The sequence below is a fragment of the Leucoraja erinacea genome, chromosome 4, assembly GCF_028641065.1.
Source record: "Leucoraja erinacea ecotype New England chromosome 4, Leri_hhj_1, whole genome shotgun sequence".
NCBI lineage: Eukaryota > Metazoa > Chordata > Chondrichthyes > Rajiformes > Rajidae > Leucoraja > Leucoraja erinaceus.
In genome coordinates, this window is record NC_073380.1 from 56488477 (window position 1) to 56501946 (window position 13470).

Genomic DNA, 13470 nt, shown 5'->3' on the forward strand with positions numbered 1-13470 from the left:
ACCCTCTTGATCTTTTCCCAGTCACCAACCTTGAAGCCTCCTTTTTCTTGTTTAGGAGGCTCTTGGTGTTGCTTGTAATCCAAGGTTTGTTGTTGGGAAAGCAACAAACAGTTCTTACTGGCACAACAACATCCCTGCAGAAGTTCATGTAGTCCGTTATGCATTCAGCCATCCTGTCGATGTCCTCCATCCATACCGAATTCCTGTGGTTCCATCAGTATGTCCCAGTCTATACATTGAAAGCAGGCCCTCAGTGATTCACTGGCCTCTGTTGTCCACTTTCTGAAAGACCGGGTGGTTGTAGGTTGTCTCAGTACACAGGGTTTGTAAGAAGGCCTTAGGTAAACCAGGTTGTGATCTGATTTGTCAAGCGGTGGAAAGGCTAAGACACTATAGGCCTCCTTGACATTGACATAGCACAAGTCCAGTGTCTTATTGTGCCTTGTGGGACAGTCAACATACTGAGAGAAGCCCGACAAGTGGGGGCTGATGTTCACATGATTGAAGGCAATAAGTACATCCGGGTGTCGGGTCTGTAATCTCGTGACAGTCTAGAGGACTTCCCTTGGTTTCGTTGTTGTAATTTACAATCGGAAAAATAATCGAGCAAATGCAATTTACCACTCAATGCAATAATGAATGTGCAGACGTTCTTATTTGTGAGTGTAAGCTTGTGTTTAGGCCATAATTATTTGTATATATGTGCATATATGGTATTGTTCATAAGTGATAGGAGCAGAATTAGGCCATTCGGCCCATCAAGTCTACTCCATTCAATCATGGGTGATCTCCCTATCTTTCCCTCTCAACCCCTTTCTCCTGCCTTCTCCCCATGATGTTATTAGCCATCCTCTCTGGAAATGAACTAGTAATTAATACTTAACAAACTTACTCTCCCAGTGAGCTGATTAATTTTAAATAAATGAGTTGAGAAAGGACTTCGAACCTTCATATTCTGATAAAAATGACGCAATAAATTAAATGCAACGGCGACTATTTCTATTTTATTTTTGTCCCCCAACCATTAAGAATAAAGCAACATCAACGTCTTTTGATGTAAACTTGATAGAGTGATCATTAATATCAATGAAACAAATGGGTAACAAATTGTCTTAAGTTATCATTCTAAATAAATTTATAATTGGTATGAGGGAAAGTTACACAATAACTTTAAGTTCACTTTCTCTCTCTTGTGTTTCTTCAGCTGTGCCAGAATCCAAATCTGCTGATTTTGGTTACTTGGTCTCAGTTGGATAAAGTGGGGGGATTTTTATCTTTAGCTCTGTTTCATATGAAGTATTGTTGAACATTATCATGCTATAGATCTCTGGAATCATACCGACACAATTTGATGAAATATAATCCATATGGAACATATATTTATGCCTCCTAATGTGGCTATTTGGAAAAAAAATCTGAGATTCATATAAAAAGTACACATCCTTTACTCATTAGTTGGAAGAAACAGGATTTTTGGCATAAGATTCTTGTGGAAACACTATTGCTTTTTATATGGATTGGTCTAGTTTTTGATGACACTGTTTAGAATAGGAAGTATCTAATAAGCAAAGCATTTTCTTTAATGTGCTGCCAACTTATTTAATGTATGCCTGGAGGTCTGAAATTTTATATTCAATGTTGCAATAATATGTATTTAATTCTCTGAAGTGTTCACAGCAGAAGCTTCATACTTTAAGGGTAGTAGAAATAGTTTTTAACATATAATAATTTGAAACATCTGCGGTGATTAAAAAGCATAAAATGTGCAGCAGTCTATTATAGCTCAATCAGATGCATGTTAACCCATACTGAGAGACAATTGCTCTTTCTCATTTACTTCAGATTAACTTTAGATTTTTCTCCTTTCAGTCAATTTACGTGCAGTTTGAATACACGATCAATGGAAGTTTGCAGTATTTGGAATGATTGCAACAATTCCAGTGCTATTCAGAGCAGGGAACTTGTTTAGGAGGATATATTAGAACCTTCAAAAGCTATCAATAACATAATCAGGTTCATAGAGTCATACGGTGTGGAAACGGACCCTTCGGCCCAACGTGCCCACACTGACCAACATGCCTCATCTACACCAGTCCCACCTGCTTGTGTCTGACCCATATCCCTCTAAACCTGTCCTGACAATGTACCTGTCTAATTGTTTCTTAAACGTTGTGATAGGCCCTGCCTTAACTAACTACCTCCTCTGGCAGCTGGTTCCATACACCCATCACCCTTTGTGTGAAAAATGTACCCATCAGATTCCCATTCAATCTTTTCTCCCTCACCTTAAATCTATGTCGTCTGGTTCTCGATTCCCTTACTCTGGGCAAGAGTGTGCGTCTACCCTATCTATTACCCTCATGATTTCATACACCTCCTTAAGATCACCCCTCATCCCTGTGCGCTACAAAGATGAGAGTCCCAGTCTGCTCAACCTCTCCTTATAGCTCAGACCCTCGAGTTACCTGGCAACATCCCTGTAAATCTCCACTGCCTCCCAACTTCTATACTTACAACTTGACAACATCTTTCCTGCAACAGGAGTGCCATTCGGCCCTTCGAGCCTCCCAAATACCTGCCTTCTCTCCATACCCTCTGATCCCCTTGGCTTCACATCTAACTCCATCTTAAATATAGCCAATGAACTGGCCTAACCCTCTGTGGCAGAGAGTTCCAGAGATTCACCACTCCAAGTTCTCTTCATATTTTAAAGGATTTCCCCCTTATACTCTGACGGGAACAATCTTCCTGCATCTAGCCTGTCCAACCCCTTAAGAATTTTGTAAGTTCTATAAGATTCTATAATGATGAAGGCCAATGTTCACTTTTACACCTCTGGCTCTTCTGTGTGTGTGGCACACTGGCGCAACCGGTAGAGCTGCTGCCTCACAACATCACAGACACATGTTTGAATCTAATCGCGGGGTCCTATCGGTGCAGAGTTTGCACATTCTCCCTGTGACCGCATGGGTTTTCTCTGGGTGCTCCAGTTTCCTCCCTCATTCCAAAGACATACAGGTTTGTAGGTTAATTGGCTTCACTAAAATTGTAAATTGTCTCTAGTATGTAGGATAGTGCTAGTGGACAGTGTGACCACTGGTCGGCACAGACTTGATGAGATGAAGGGCCTGTTTCCACGCTGTGTCTCTAAAGTTTAAAATCTAAATAATTGTAAAGTTGCACATGGACTAAATCAAGAAATGTATAAACCTGCGTACTGCTGACATAATGGTGCAAATGTACTTTAGACTTTAGAGACACAGAGCGGAAACAGGCCCTTTGGCCCAATGGATCCACGCCGACCAGCAATCGCCCTGTACACTGACTGTGTCATACACACTAGGGACAATTTTACACATTTCACTGAAGCCAATTATTTTACAAATCTGTACATCTTTGGAGTGCGGGAGGAAACCAGAACAGCCAGAGAAAACCCACGCAACCACAGGGAGAACGTACACATTCCGTTCAGACAACACCCTTGGTTTGAAGAAGGGTCTCGACCTGAAATGTCACCCATTCCTTCTCCCCAGAGATGGCGCCTGACCCGCTGAGTTATTCCAGCATTTTGTTCCTACCTTTGATTGAAACCAGCATCTGCAGTTCTTTCCTACACCCTTAGTCAGGATCGAAGCTGGGTCTTTGGCGCTATAAGACAGCAACTTTGCCGCTGCGCGACTGTGCCGCCCTTGAAATCAATGAAAGTGAAAGCAAAAAAAAAGTAAGAACAGGAGTATAATTTACAGCTGTCCGGAACAACTATCTACCTCAATGGAGACCCTTGGTCTATCTTTGATTGGACTTTACTTGCTTTATCTTGCACTCAATTGTATTCACGTTATTCCCTTTATCATGTATGTACATTGTGGATGGCTTGATTGTAATCATGTATTGTCTTTCCGCTGACTGGTTAGGGTGCATGAAAAGCTTTTCACCGTACCTCGGTACACGTGACAATAAACCAAACTCAAACTTAGTACGCTGATAATAAATGTAATTTTCACATTTTACTATTGCAGTTCCAGCAACAAGATCAGAATAAGGTCACCTCTTCAGAAGGAGTTCCTATGGACGGTTCATCACGGCACAGTGGAGCCCGGGACAGTGGTATCGGGAGTGACAGTGCACGAATCCGGATTGTTCAAATTGAACAGCGGAGCGGAACCAGCCACCATCTTGCCAGGCCTTCCCGTCAGTCCTCCATCGTGAAGAACTTAAATTTTATCCCCTTCGACATATTTATTACAGCTGGCCGTGTCTCACTCATGACTTATTCCTTCACAATGAACCCCAAAGCAAAGCTCCAACAAGAAAGTCAACAAATGAAAGAGAGTGACAAACTTAGCAAGAGCACGTTAAACCTGCTGAGCGTTGAGACCGAAGAGGCACCAGAGAACAAAGTGGGCCAGGTGGGGATTGCAGTCATGACAGCTGACAACCTCCTGAATAGTAACGTGCCGTTATCCACAGGGAAGGTCACCGGTCACTTGTCTTTGGAGAGTCTCCACACACCTAGCAGGTCTTCTGCTCGACAAGCTCTTGGAATCACCATAGTCCGACAACCAGGTCGCAGAGGAACGAATGACCTTCAACTGGAGCCCTTCTTATACTTGGTGATAGCCCAGCCTTCATTATTATTGAGTTGCCATCACCGGAAGCAGAAGGCCGAGCTATCGTTTTTTGATGCCACATTGAAAGCCGTGCCATCAGACTACAAATGTATGGGTAAGAACCAGATTATTTATCTCTTCTCATTAACCTTTCAACTCCCCCTACCACCATAAATGATCATAGGATTCTGGAATAAATGGTAGACAATGCAGTTTTGGATGGTTTGAAGTTTATAGAGGAATGTCATAGAGTCTGAAGAGGGGCCCCAACCAGAAACGTCACCTCCATGTTCTCCAGAGGTGCTGTCTGGCGCCCTAAGGTACTCCAGCATTTTGTGTCTTTTTTTTTGTAACCTAACATGTGCAGTTCCTTGTGTCTACATTAACTTCTACAAATTAACTAACTCTAAATGGGGGAAGGGCTTACTGACTGGGAAAATGTACCAACAGGGAAATGTGGAAGGGGAGGTTTCAGAGCATAGAACATACCGCACAGGAACATGCCCTTCGGCCCACAATGCCCATGCCAAACATGAACCTAGTTAAAGTAATCTCCTCTGCCTGCATGTGATTCATGTTTCCTCCATTCCTTGCATATCCGTGTTTCTCTAAAAGCCTCAAATACCTGAAGTGCATCTGCCTCCATCACCACCCCTGGCAGCACATTTCAGGCATCCACCACCCTCACAAAGCTATGTCCTCCCATCTTTGGCATTTCCACCCTGGGGAGAAAAGGTTTCAATTATCTTCCCATCTATACCTCTTCTAATTGTATCTCCTTCCATCAAGTCTCCCCTCAACCTTTGAGGTTCCACAGAAAATAATCAAGGTTTGCTTAACTTCGCCGTATACTTTCATGCTGACTCGGTTAAATTTAACAGAACTTTCTTTTTATCGCAATTTTATAATTTCCTTTCTGTTTGAAAGATTTTTGCATCGTGGATCTGCCAAGGAACTGCTCTTCGGGAAGGATCAGCCGTCAGTTAATGATTTATGATTGGGTCATTTGGGCTTTAGGTAGGATATATTAATGGGAGTTCAGAGTTTGGGACAGAGGATTGGAGTTTAGACTTTAGACATACAGCATGGAAACAGGCCCTTTGACCCACCAAGTCCGCACTGACCAGCGTTCACCCCATACACTAGCACTATCCTGCACTGGGGACAATTTACAATTTTTACCAAAGCCAATTATTCTACAAATCTGTCTGGCTTTGGGATGTGGGAGGAAACCAGAGCACCCAGAGAAAACCCACGCAGGTCACAGGGAAACGTACTAGCTCCATACAGACAGCTCCTGTCGTCAGGGATCAATCCCAGGTCTTTGGCACTGTAAGGCAGCAACTCTACTGCTGCACCACTGTGCCGCCGACTTTTGACAAGACAATTGAGGAAGGAAGAGGCATCAGATGGGTTTCTGGTTACTGCAAAACATTGTGGCGTTTAGCAGTGCCGCATACCAGCAATCTGGTCTCGGGAAGTCAAAGGTTGAGAGGGGAATGGGTGTGTGGACTTCAGGTGATTGGAGTGCTCTATTTATGGAGTGTTTTCCATGTAAGTAAGGGAGCTGGTGGGAAGCATTCCTACTTTTCTGTCCCCAAATGTTGTTGAAAAACAAGGGAGAGAGTTCTGTGACGGCGCTCTCTCCCTTGGAGGTCACTCTAATCTCTTTTAGTGGCTGACTTAAAGAGGCCAATTCCCAGTATTATTGCTAATACTTGGCCACTTGTTCCTTGTCAGTCTGTTCTCTATAAAACCCAGCCTTTCAAGCCAGAGAGGAAGACTGAGAAAAGGGAGACTAGAAGAGAAGAAAAGAAACGGGAACTTGGAAGGAAGAGAGCCAGGAATGGAGATAAAGTGAGCTGCCTCCCTCCTAGTTGTGATGCAAGTACATGGAAGACAGAGCCACTGGGGCCGACCTGAGACCACCAGCGCCACCGTGTGGTTAAGACAGCAGGACAGCTGCAAAAAGCAATCCTGGACTGACCTGAGGCTAGGACTGAGTGGCTGGGGCAAGCCTGAGATGCTAGAAGCTTTTCCTGCCCACAGACAACAAGGGATCGTGCCCTCCCCAACACACAAAGGCAAAAACTGGCCGCCTGGATACTCCAAAGACCTCTAGAGTTGTCTCTCTATCCCCGATATTGTGCTGCCAGGAATAAACCTATACTATCAGCACTCCCTCTCGAGGCAGGGTGAATGGCATGAAGAAGCCTGACGTCACCACGCCTCTTCGGTTGAAGACCAGGACTGAGTTGTTGGGACAAGCCCAAGATCGACAGTGTCATCGTACAGGGACTCTGACAACGAGGGACGGCGCCCCCATGTGGTCCTTGACATTCTTACCACTGTAATTAGAATAAACCATGCAAGTGACGGTGTGGTCACTGCAGCACCTGGCGTCATTCCCCCGACACCATACTGCTTATGTGTTGGATCGTTATCTCCCTTCAGCTGTCAGATCCCTCCAGCACCAGATCACACTTTGCAGGAAAAATGTTCCCGATGTTGGGAGAGTCCAGAAACAGAGGTCACAGTTTAAGACTAAGGGGTAGGCCAATTTGGTCTGAGATGAGGAAAAACTTTTTCACTCAGAGAATTGTGAATCTGTGGAATTCTATGCCCCAGAAGGCAGTGGAGGCAAATTCACTGGATGTATTCAAGAGAAAGTTAGATATAGCTCTTAGGGCTATAGAAATCAAGGGATATGGGGAAAAAGCAAGAACAGGGTGCTGATTTTGGATGATCAGCCATGATCATATTGAATGGCGGTGCTGGCTTGAAGGGCCGAGTGGCCTACTCCTGCACCTATTTTCTATGTTTCAATGCAATTTTACCAAATTAAAGGCATTATTGTAATTGCAAATCACACATGAAAATCCTGCTTCTTCAGGTTACTAGGACATAAGATTCTCGTTGAGTTTGTTAAATATTAGCCACTGCAGGTGGCTGGACTGTGCACATATTCTCAGTGCCAAGATTTATTTGGTTATGGAAGGAATCAAACAGCAGGAATTTGCCAATACATACTGAGCAAAGCACATAAGGTAATTTAGAAATCACTGTTCTCTCGAATGTATTACATGGAAGGAGATACACTGTGCTAGTATTGGTGCTGGTCCAATCTTGTTTACTTATAATGATGCAGAAGGGTGCCATTTGGCCCGCCAGCTCCATGCCTGGGCTGCAATCCCATCAATCCCCATTCCTCTTCCACTTAGTCCTTCTGTTTCATTCTCTTTCACATGCCCATCAATTATCCGTTGATTCTTTAGACAGGTACAGGTTTAGAGGGATATGGGCCAAACACAGGTGGGTGGGACTAGTTGAAGTTGAGCCAAAGGGCCTTCCATGCTGTAAGACTCTATGACTCTTTGACTATGACTTATCTGCACTAAGGGAGCACTTACAAAAGTTAGAATGTAGAAAGAAGGACACATAAGGGCTGGAGTAACTCAGATGGTTAGGCGTAATCTCTGGAGAACATGGATTGGTGACGTTTCCAGTAAGGTCCCTTCTGCAGACTGATTGTGAGGCAGAGTGGGGATGGGGGAGAACGTTGGGAGGGAAGAGGGGCAGGACAATGCGAAGCAGGTAATAGGTGAGCACAGGCGAGGGGGGCTTTTGATCGGCAGATGATAGTTACCAGCATGCTTTAGGAAGGAAACCAGTGCAGCCACCGGAAACCCATGAGGTCACGTTGGGAGCCTGCAAACTCTGCACAGATAGCATCAATGTCAAGATGGAACATGACCCCTGGAGCTGTGACCATAATAACACAGCTGTGACCACTAACAGCTCTGCTGCCTTGTAGTTTTACATCTTTGTATATTTTTATCCTTTGAAAATGTTTACTGAAATAAGAGGTGTGTATTGAATAAAATTATTGCCAGGAATAATTGTGTTGTGGCACTGCTGAATATAGTTGAACGATAACTTTACACTTTGCTCTTTAGAGATACAGCTTGGAAACGGGCTCGGTGACCAACTGAGTCCCTACCGACCATAATAATTGCAATGCAAAAAATATTTTATTAATAATAACAAATTGAGAGTCTGTTGGTGTTTATGATGGAAAATAGAAGGTGATCATTTTATTTCATGGTTGAGAAAAGATCAGTAGATGTTTACCCATTTCGGTTATGATGACTGTTGCCTAGGACTGTTCATCTTACAAAAAACATGGAATAAAGAACCACTGAATTGCCTGATTTGGTTATTAGAACAGTGCAGCACAGAAACAAGGCCTTCATCCCACAATGCCGAACATGATGCCTAGTTAAACTGATCTCTTCTGCCTGTACATGATCCATATCCCACTATCCCCTGCATAATCATGTGCCTAAAAGCATCTTAAATGCCGTGATGTTTTGGATTGAGACCCTTTTTTCGACTGTACTGGGCATAGGGCAATACAAAGTTGAAATGACTTGTTTTAATTTTATTATAGTCATTCATTGGGCTGAAGGGACTGTTTCCACGCTGTATCCCTAAACTATACTACTTGTAATTTTATTATAGTCATTCATAGCATGTGAATATTACTGGACAAACACACTTATGGCCATTGCTCGTTATCCTTGAGATGATAGCAGTGAACTGCAACTTTAAATTACTGCAATCGGTTCAACACAGCTACTGTGACGTCCATAATGTTTGGGACAAAGACCCATCATTTATTTATTTGCCTCTGTTCTCCACAATTTGAGATTTTTAATACAAAAAATCACGTGGTTAAAGTTCACATTGTCAGATTTTATTAAAGGCCATTTTTATACATTTTGGTTTCACCATGTAGAAATTACAGCTGTGTTTATACATAGTCCCCCCATTTTCACAAGGCTATTGAATAGTGAGCTCCTTGACATTGATCCAAAGACAAGGAAGGAACAACATCTGTTGATTGCTTTTTAAATTGGCACAAGAACTTTGCCATTCAACACAGCTTGACTAGCATTTCAGTTAAAGTTCACTATTACAAAATCTTTGGCAGAGTTATTTTGCTTACAAGATGGGAGTAGATGCCAACAAATGTCTTTGGTATTGTCCTTTCGAAGGGTCTGACTGTGTTTTTCCTGTTTCCACTGTGTAAGCTGATGAAAGTGCATTGAACTAACACAGACAGGGTCTTTTATCCTCAACAGACAAGGGGGAAGTCAAGATAATTTGCAGTGATTTAAAAGGTTATTTGAGATTAGTTTTATCCAAGTGAAATTTTATGTTGCATAATTTAACTGGAGAAATTTGGGGTGGCTAGGTGGCGCAGCGATAGAGTTGCTGCCTTGCAGTGCCAGAGACCCGGGTTTGATCCTGACTACGGGAGCTGTCTGAACGGAGTTTGTACATTCTCCCTGTGACCGTGTGGGTTTTCTCTGTGGTTTCCACCTACGTGCCAATGACATGTATGCTTGTAGGTTAACTGCCTTCTGAAAATTGTCATTAGTGTGAAGGATAGAACAAATTGGGCCAAAGGGCCTGTGTTAATGTTGTATAACTCTATGAATATAACCAGTATAAACTAGTGATCATTGGGCACGGCAGACCCAGTGGGCTGAAGGGACTGTTTCCACGCTGTATCCCTAAACTAAACTACTTGTAATTTTGTTCTGCTTCTGTTGTAGATCCAGGTAAGACCCTTCCTGAAGCTCTGGACTACAGTGTGTTTTGGTTACAGACCGCTGCGGGGGATGCTGATCTCAAAGCTGGCATTCCCCCTCCACTCCTCTCTTTGCAAATTAAAGACTTTCTCAATGGTCCAGGTAAGAGCCCAGAACCTTACATCCCCAATGTCCAATTTTTCAAACAATGAAAGGTCTGGATAGAGTGAATGTGGCAAGGATGTTTCCAGTAGTGGGAGAGTCTAGGACCAGAGGGAACAGCCTTGGAATAATAGGACGTATCTTCAAAATGGAGATGAGGAAGAATTTAACTTTCCAGAGAATGGTGAATCTGTTAAATTCATTGCCACAGGTGGCTGTGGAGGCTATGATGTTGGGTATTTTTAAGACAGAGGTTGATAGGTTATTGAGTGGGAAGGGCATCAAAGGTAACGGGGAGAAGGCAGGAAATGGGGTTGAGAGGGAAAAATAGATCAGTCCTGACTGAATGGCAGAGCAGAATCGATGGGCAGAATGGCCTAAATCTGCTCCTATGTCTTGGGGTCTTAAAGTCTTTTGTTGATCACAGCCACAATGATTCTGGCTAAAGTGCCAAGCCAAACGTGCATCATCTGATCACATCAAAATCTTGCACATGTACATCGTTAAGATATTTCGGCTAAAGAGCTTCCTGCGGGGGGATCCTCTGCCATTTGATTTTTGTGCATTTAGTTTTACGTAGCACAAGGTGGAGGAATAATCCGTAATGGGTTAACATTTGTTCAAGTGCACTGCATGTTGTAAACAATTTGTCAATTGGCAGGAGCAGGAGGTAAACATATGCAATTTAGCAGAAACCTAATCTTTCAATTTAAACGTGCAGGAAGCCTAGCCGTCATTCTTTATTACAAAAAGCTGACAGCAAGTAGCTCAACAGCAGAACCACCAATGAACGAATGATGGCAGGATTATGGCACTGCACCTGATGCCAAATGAAGAGGCATTTTTTCCATACATTTGGCAAAATCACCAAACAAATCTATTTTTTCCCCTAGTACAAATATTAGTGAATGCACATTGTAGTTCATGCAGGAACTGGTGGCTGATAAGAACGTTATGGCATGTTTTGTAAGACAAATATTTTTTTAACGAGTTTGAAGAAGGGTTCCGACCCAAAACGCCACACATCCTTTTTCTCCAGAGATGCTGCCGGACCCGTTGAGTTACTTCAGCACTTTGTGTCTATCTTCGGTAAAAACCAGCATCTGCAGTTCCTTCCTACACAGTTTTTTCACGTATCTGTGCAGGTTATAAAGTCCATAGATCATTCCGCTGGGCTTCAAATGCCTGTAGTTTAAGATCCTCCATGGCTTACTTTAGTTTATTACTAGCCGGAGAGACATAGCTTTATATGGGCCTTCAGAAAATAGCAATAAAATATAACGTTGGCATCCTGTTCACCTAAAAAATAGTAGCATTGTGTTACCATTCTGGCAAAAAAAAGGATTATTTTCCTTGATCCAAAACATTACACATTACATAACTCAAATAGAAGTTCCACCGCTGTAGTTATAAACTTGTGTGTGATTGATCGACCTCTCCTGCCCCCAGCTCGTTCAGGATACCAAATAAGTATTTCTTCAAGAGATTCCTGAATTTAGCAAAGGATATAATTCCGTCCATTAACAAGTTCAGCGGCTTCCCGAAAAGCTGCAGAGCAACGTGACTAGTAACCCACCAAGGCAATAATTCTGGCAGGTGATAGATTAGTTGGAACAAATTGGAACCATTATGGCTTGGCATCCCTGGTTTCCATCAGTGGGTTTTTTTCTTCAGAAAAAATGTCGTCATTTTTACACAGTGGTTGGCCCTGCAGAGTGCCTATAACAGGTTAATTTGAATCATATGAAGTGTCACTGGCCTCATCTGACACGAGCTTCATTCCATGTGTGAATGTGCAATAAATCCATTCCCAACTGAGTCAAGTCCCCAGTGAGTGGGAGAACTAATGCAGGTTTCGTCCTGGCATGCTGGCCCTTCATAATTTGAAGCAGGGCAACGAGTCGCGTTGCGGGGGGGATAAAAAACCCAGAGTGTAGGAGCATTAGATCAGATGCACGCTGAACCTGCGCATTTCATTCTGTGCAGATGATTTCCACAGTTATGGCATCATATAACTTCAGGAATTTGCCCAATTGATCCCAATTTTGCAGTTCTTAAGCATGGTGACGCTGTTTAAAGTAATAATCTTTGATTTAAGGAGAGCTGACATGTGAAAAATAAAGTTCGGCAGTGTTGTAATGCATTCAGGCTTCATTCAATATTTAGCTTAAGGTCATTTGTTGATGTAATGATGTGCTTTCATTAATAGTTTTTTTTTAATCATTTGTGGGGCAGTGTTTGATATTTGAGCAGCAATGAAATTCAGCACCAAAAATAATAATAAACTATACTAAAAAAAATAATATTTGATATCACATTAACAACAACTTGACTTTATGTAATGCACTTAATGTCGTAAATGGATTCAATTTGTTTCAAAAGAGAGATATTAAACTACATTTAACACCAAACCACTTCATGAGATAATAGGCTGTTAGATAATAACTTTCGTTTCAAAGCTTACCTGTATTAGAAAATCACATCACTCTACACAAGGAGGAATATTGTAAGCGTGTTCCATGATTAAGACTTGACATTGAAGGCTGTGTCACTTCAACTTAGACTCAGTTTGGAAACGTGGTCAATCACTGGATTATTGTGATATTCCCTACAAGTGGAGCTATGTTGTAAACTTTTTGTTTTACTCATACATCCTTTCTTGCATAGCACTAACAAACATAGTCGATTCTACAATATGACACAATTCTCAACATGATTAAATATGCATGTTCATATGTTCATACGCTGTAGTAGCAGAATTACTCCATTCGGCCCATCAAGTCTACTCCGCTATTCAATCATGGCTCATCTATCTTTCCCTCTCAACCCCATTCTCCTGCCATCTCCCCATAACCCTAGACACCTTTGCTAATCAAGGATCTGTCAATCTACACCTTAAAAATACCCAGTGACGGCCTCCACAGTCGTCTGTGGCAACAAATTCTACAGATTCACTTCCCTCTGACTAAAGCATATCAGCTATAGCAATGCCTCTTCAAACTAAATCTAGTTTATTAAACATACATTAAGCTCACTGCACAAAATGCTGTAGAAGGGTCTTGACCTGAAACGTCACCCATTTCTTCTCTTCAGAGATGCTG

The 13470-nt window shown here is 42.4% G+C and overlaps 1 protein-coding gene across 6 annotated transcripts in view; it reads left to right on the forward strand.

Moving 5' to 3' along the window:
* The window catches only part of LOC129696443 (intermembrane lipid transfer protein VPS13B-like), an 811841-nt gene that overhangs the window by 663099 nt on the left and 135272 nt on the right, over positions 1-13470 (forward strand). For all 6 annotated transcript variants that reach the window (XM_055634334.1, XM_055634333.1, XM_055634338.1 and 3 more), the window contains exons 34-35: positions 4020-4725; positions 10232-10369. In XM_055634334.1, the coding sequence (XP_055490309.1) occupies positions 4020-4725; positions 10232-10369 (844 nt within the window). The remainder of the gene's footprint in view (positions 1-4019; positions 4726-10231; positions 10370-13470) is intronic.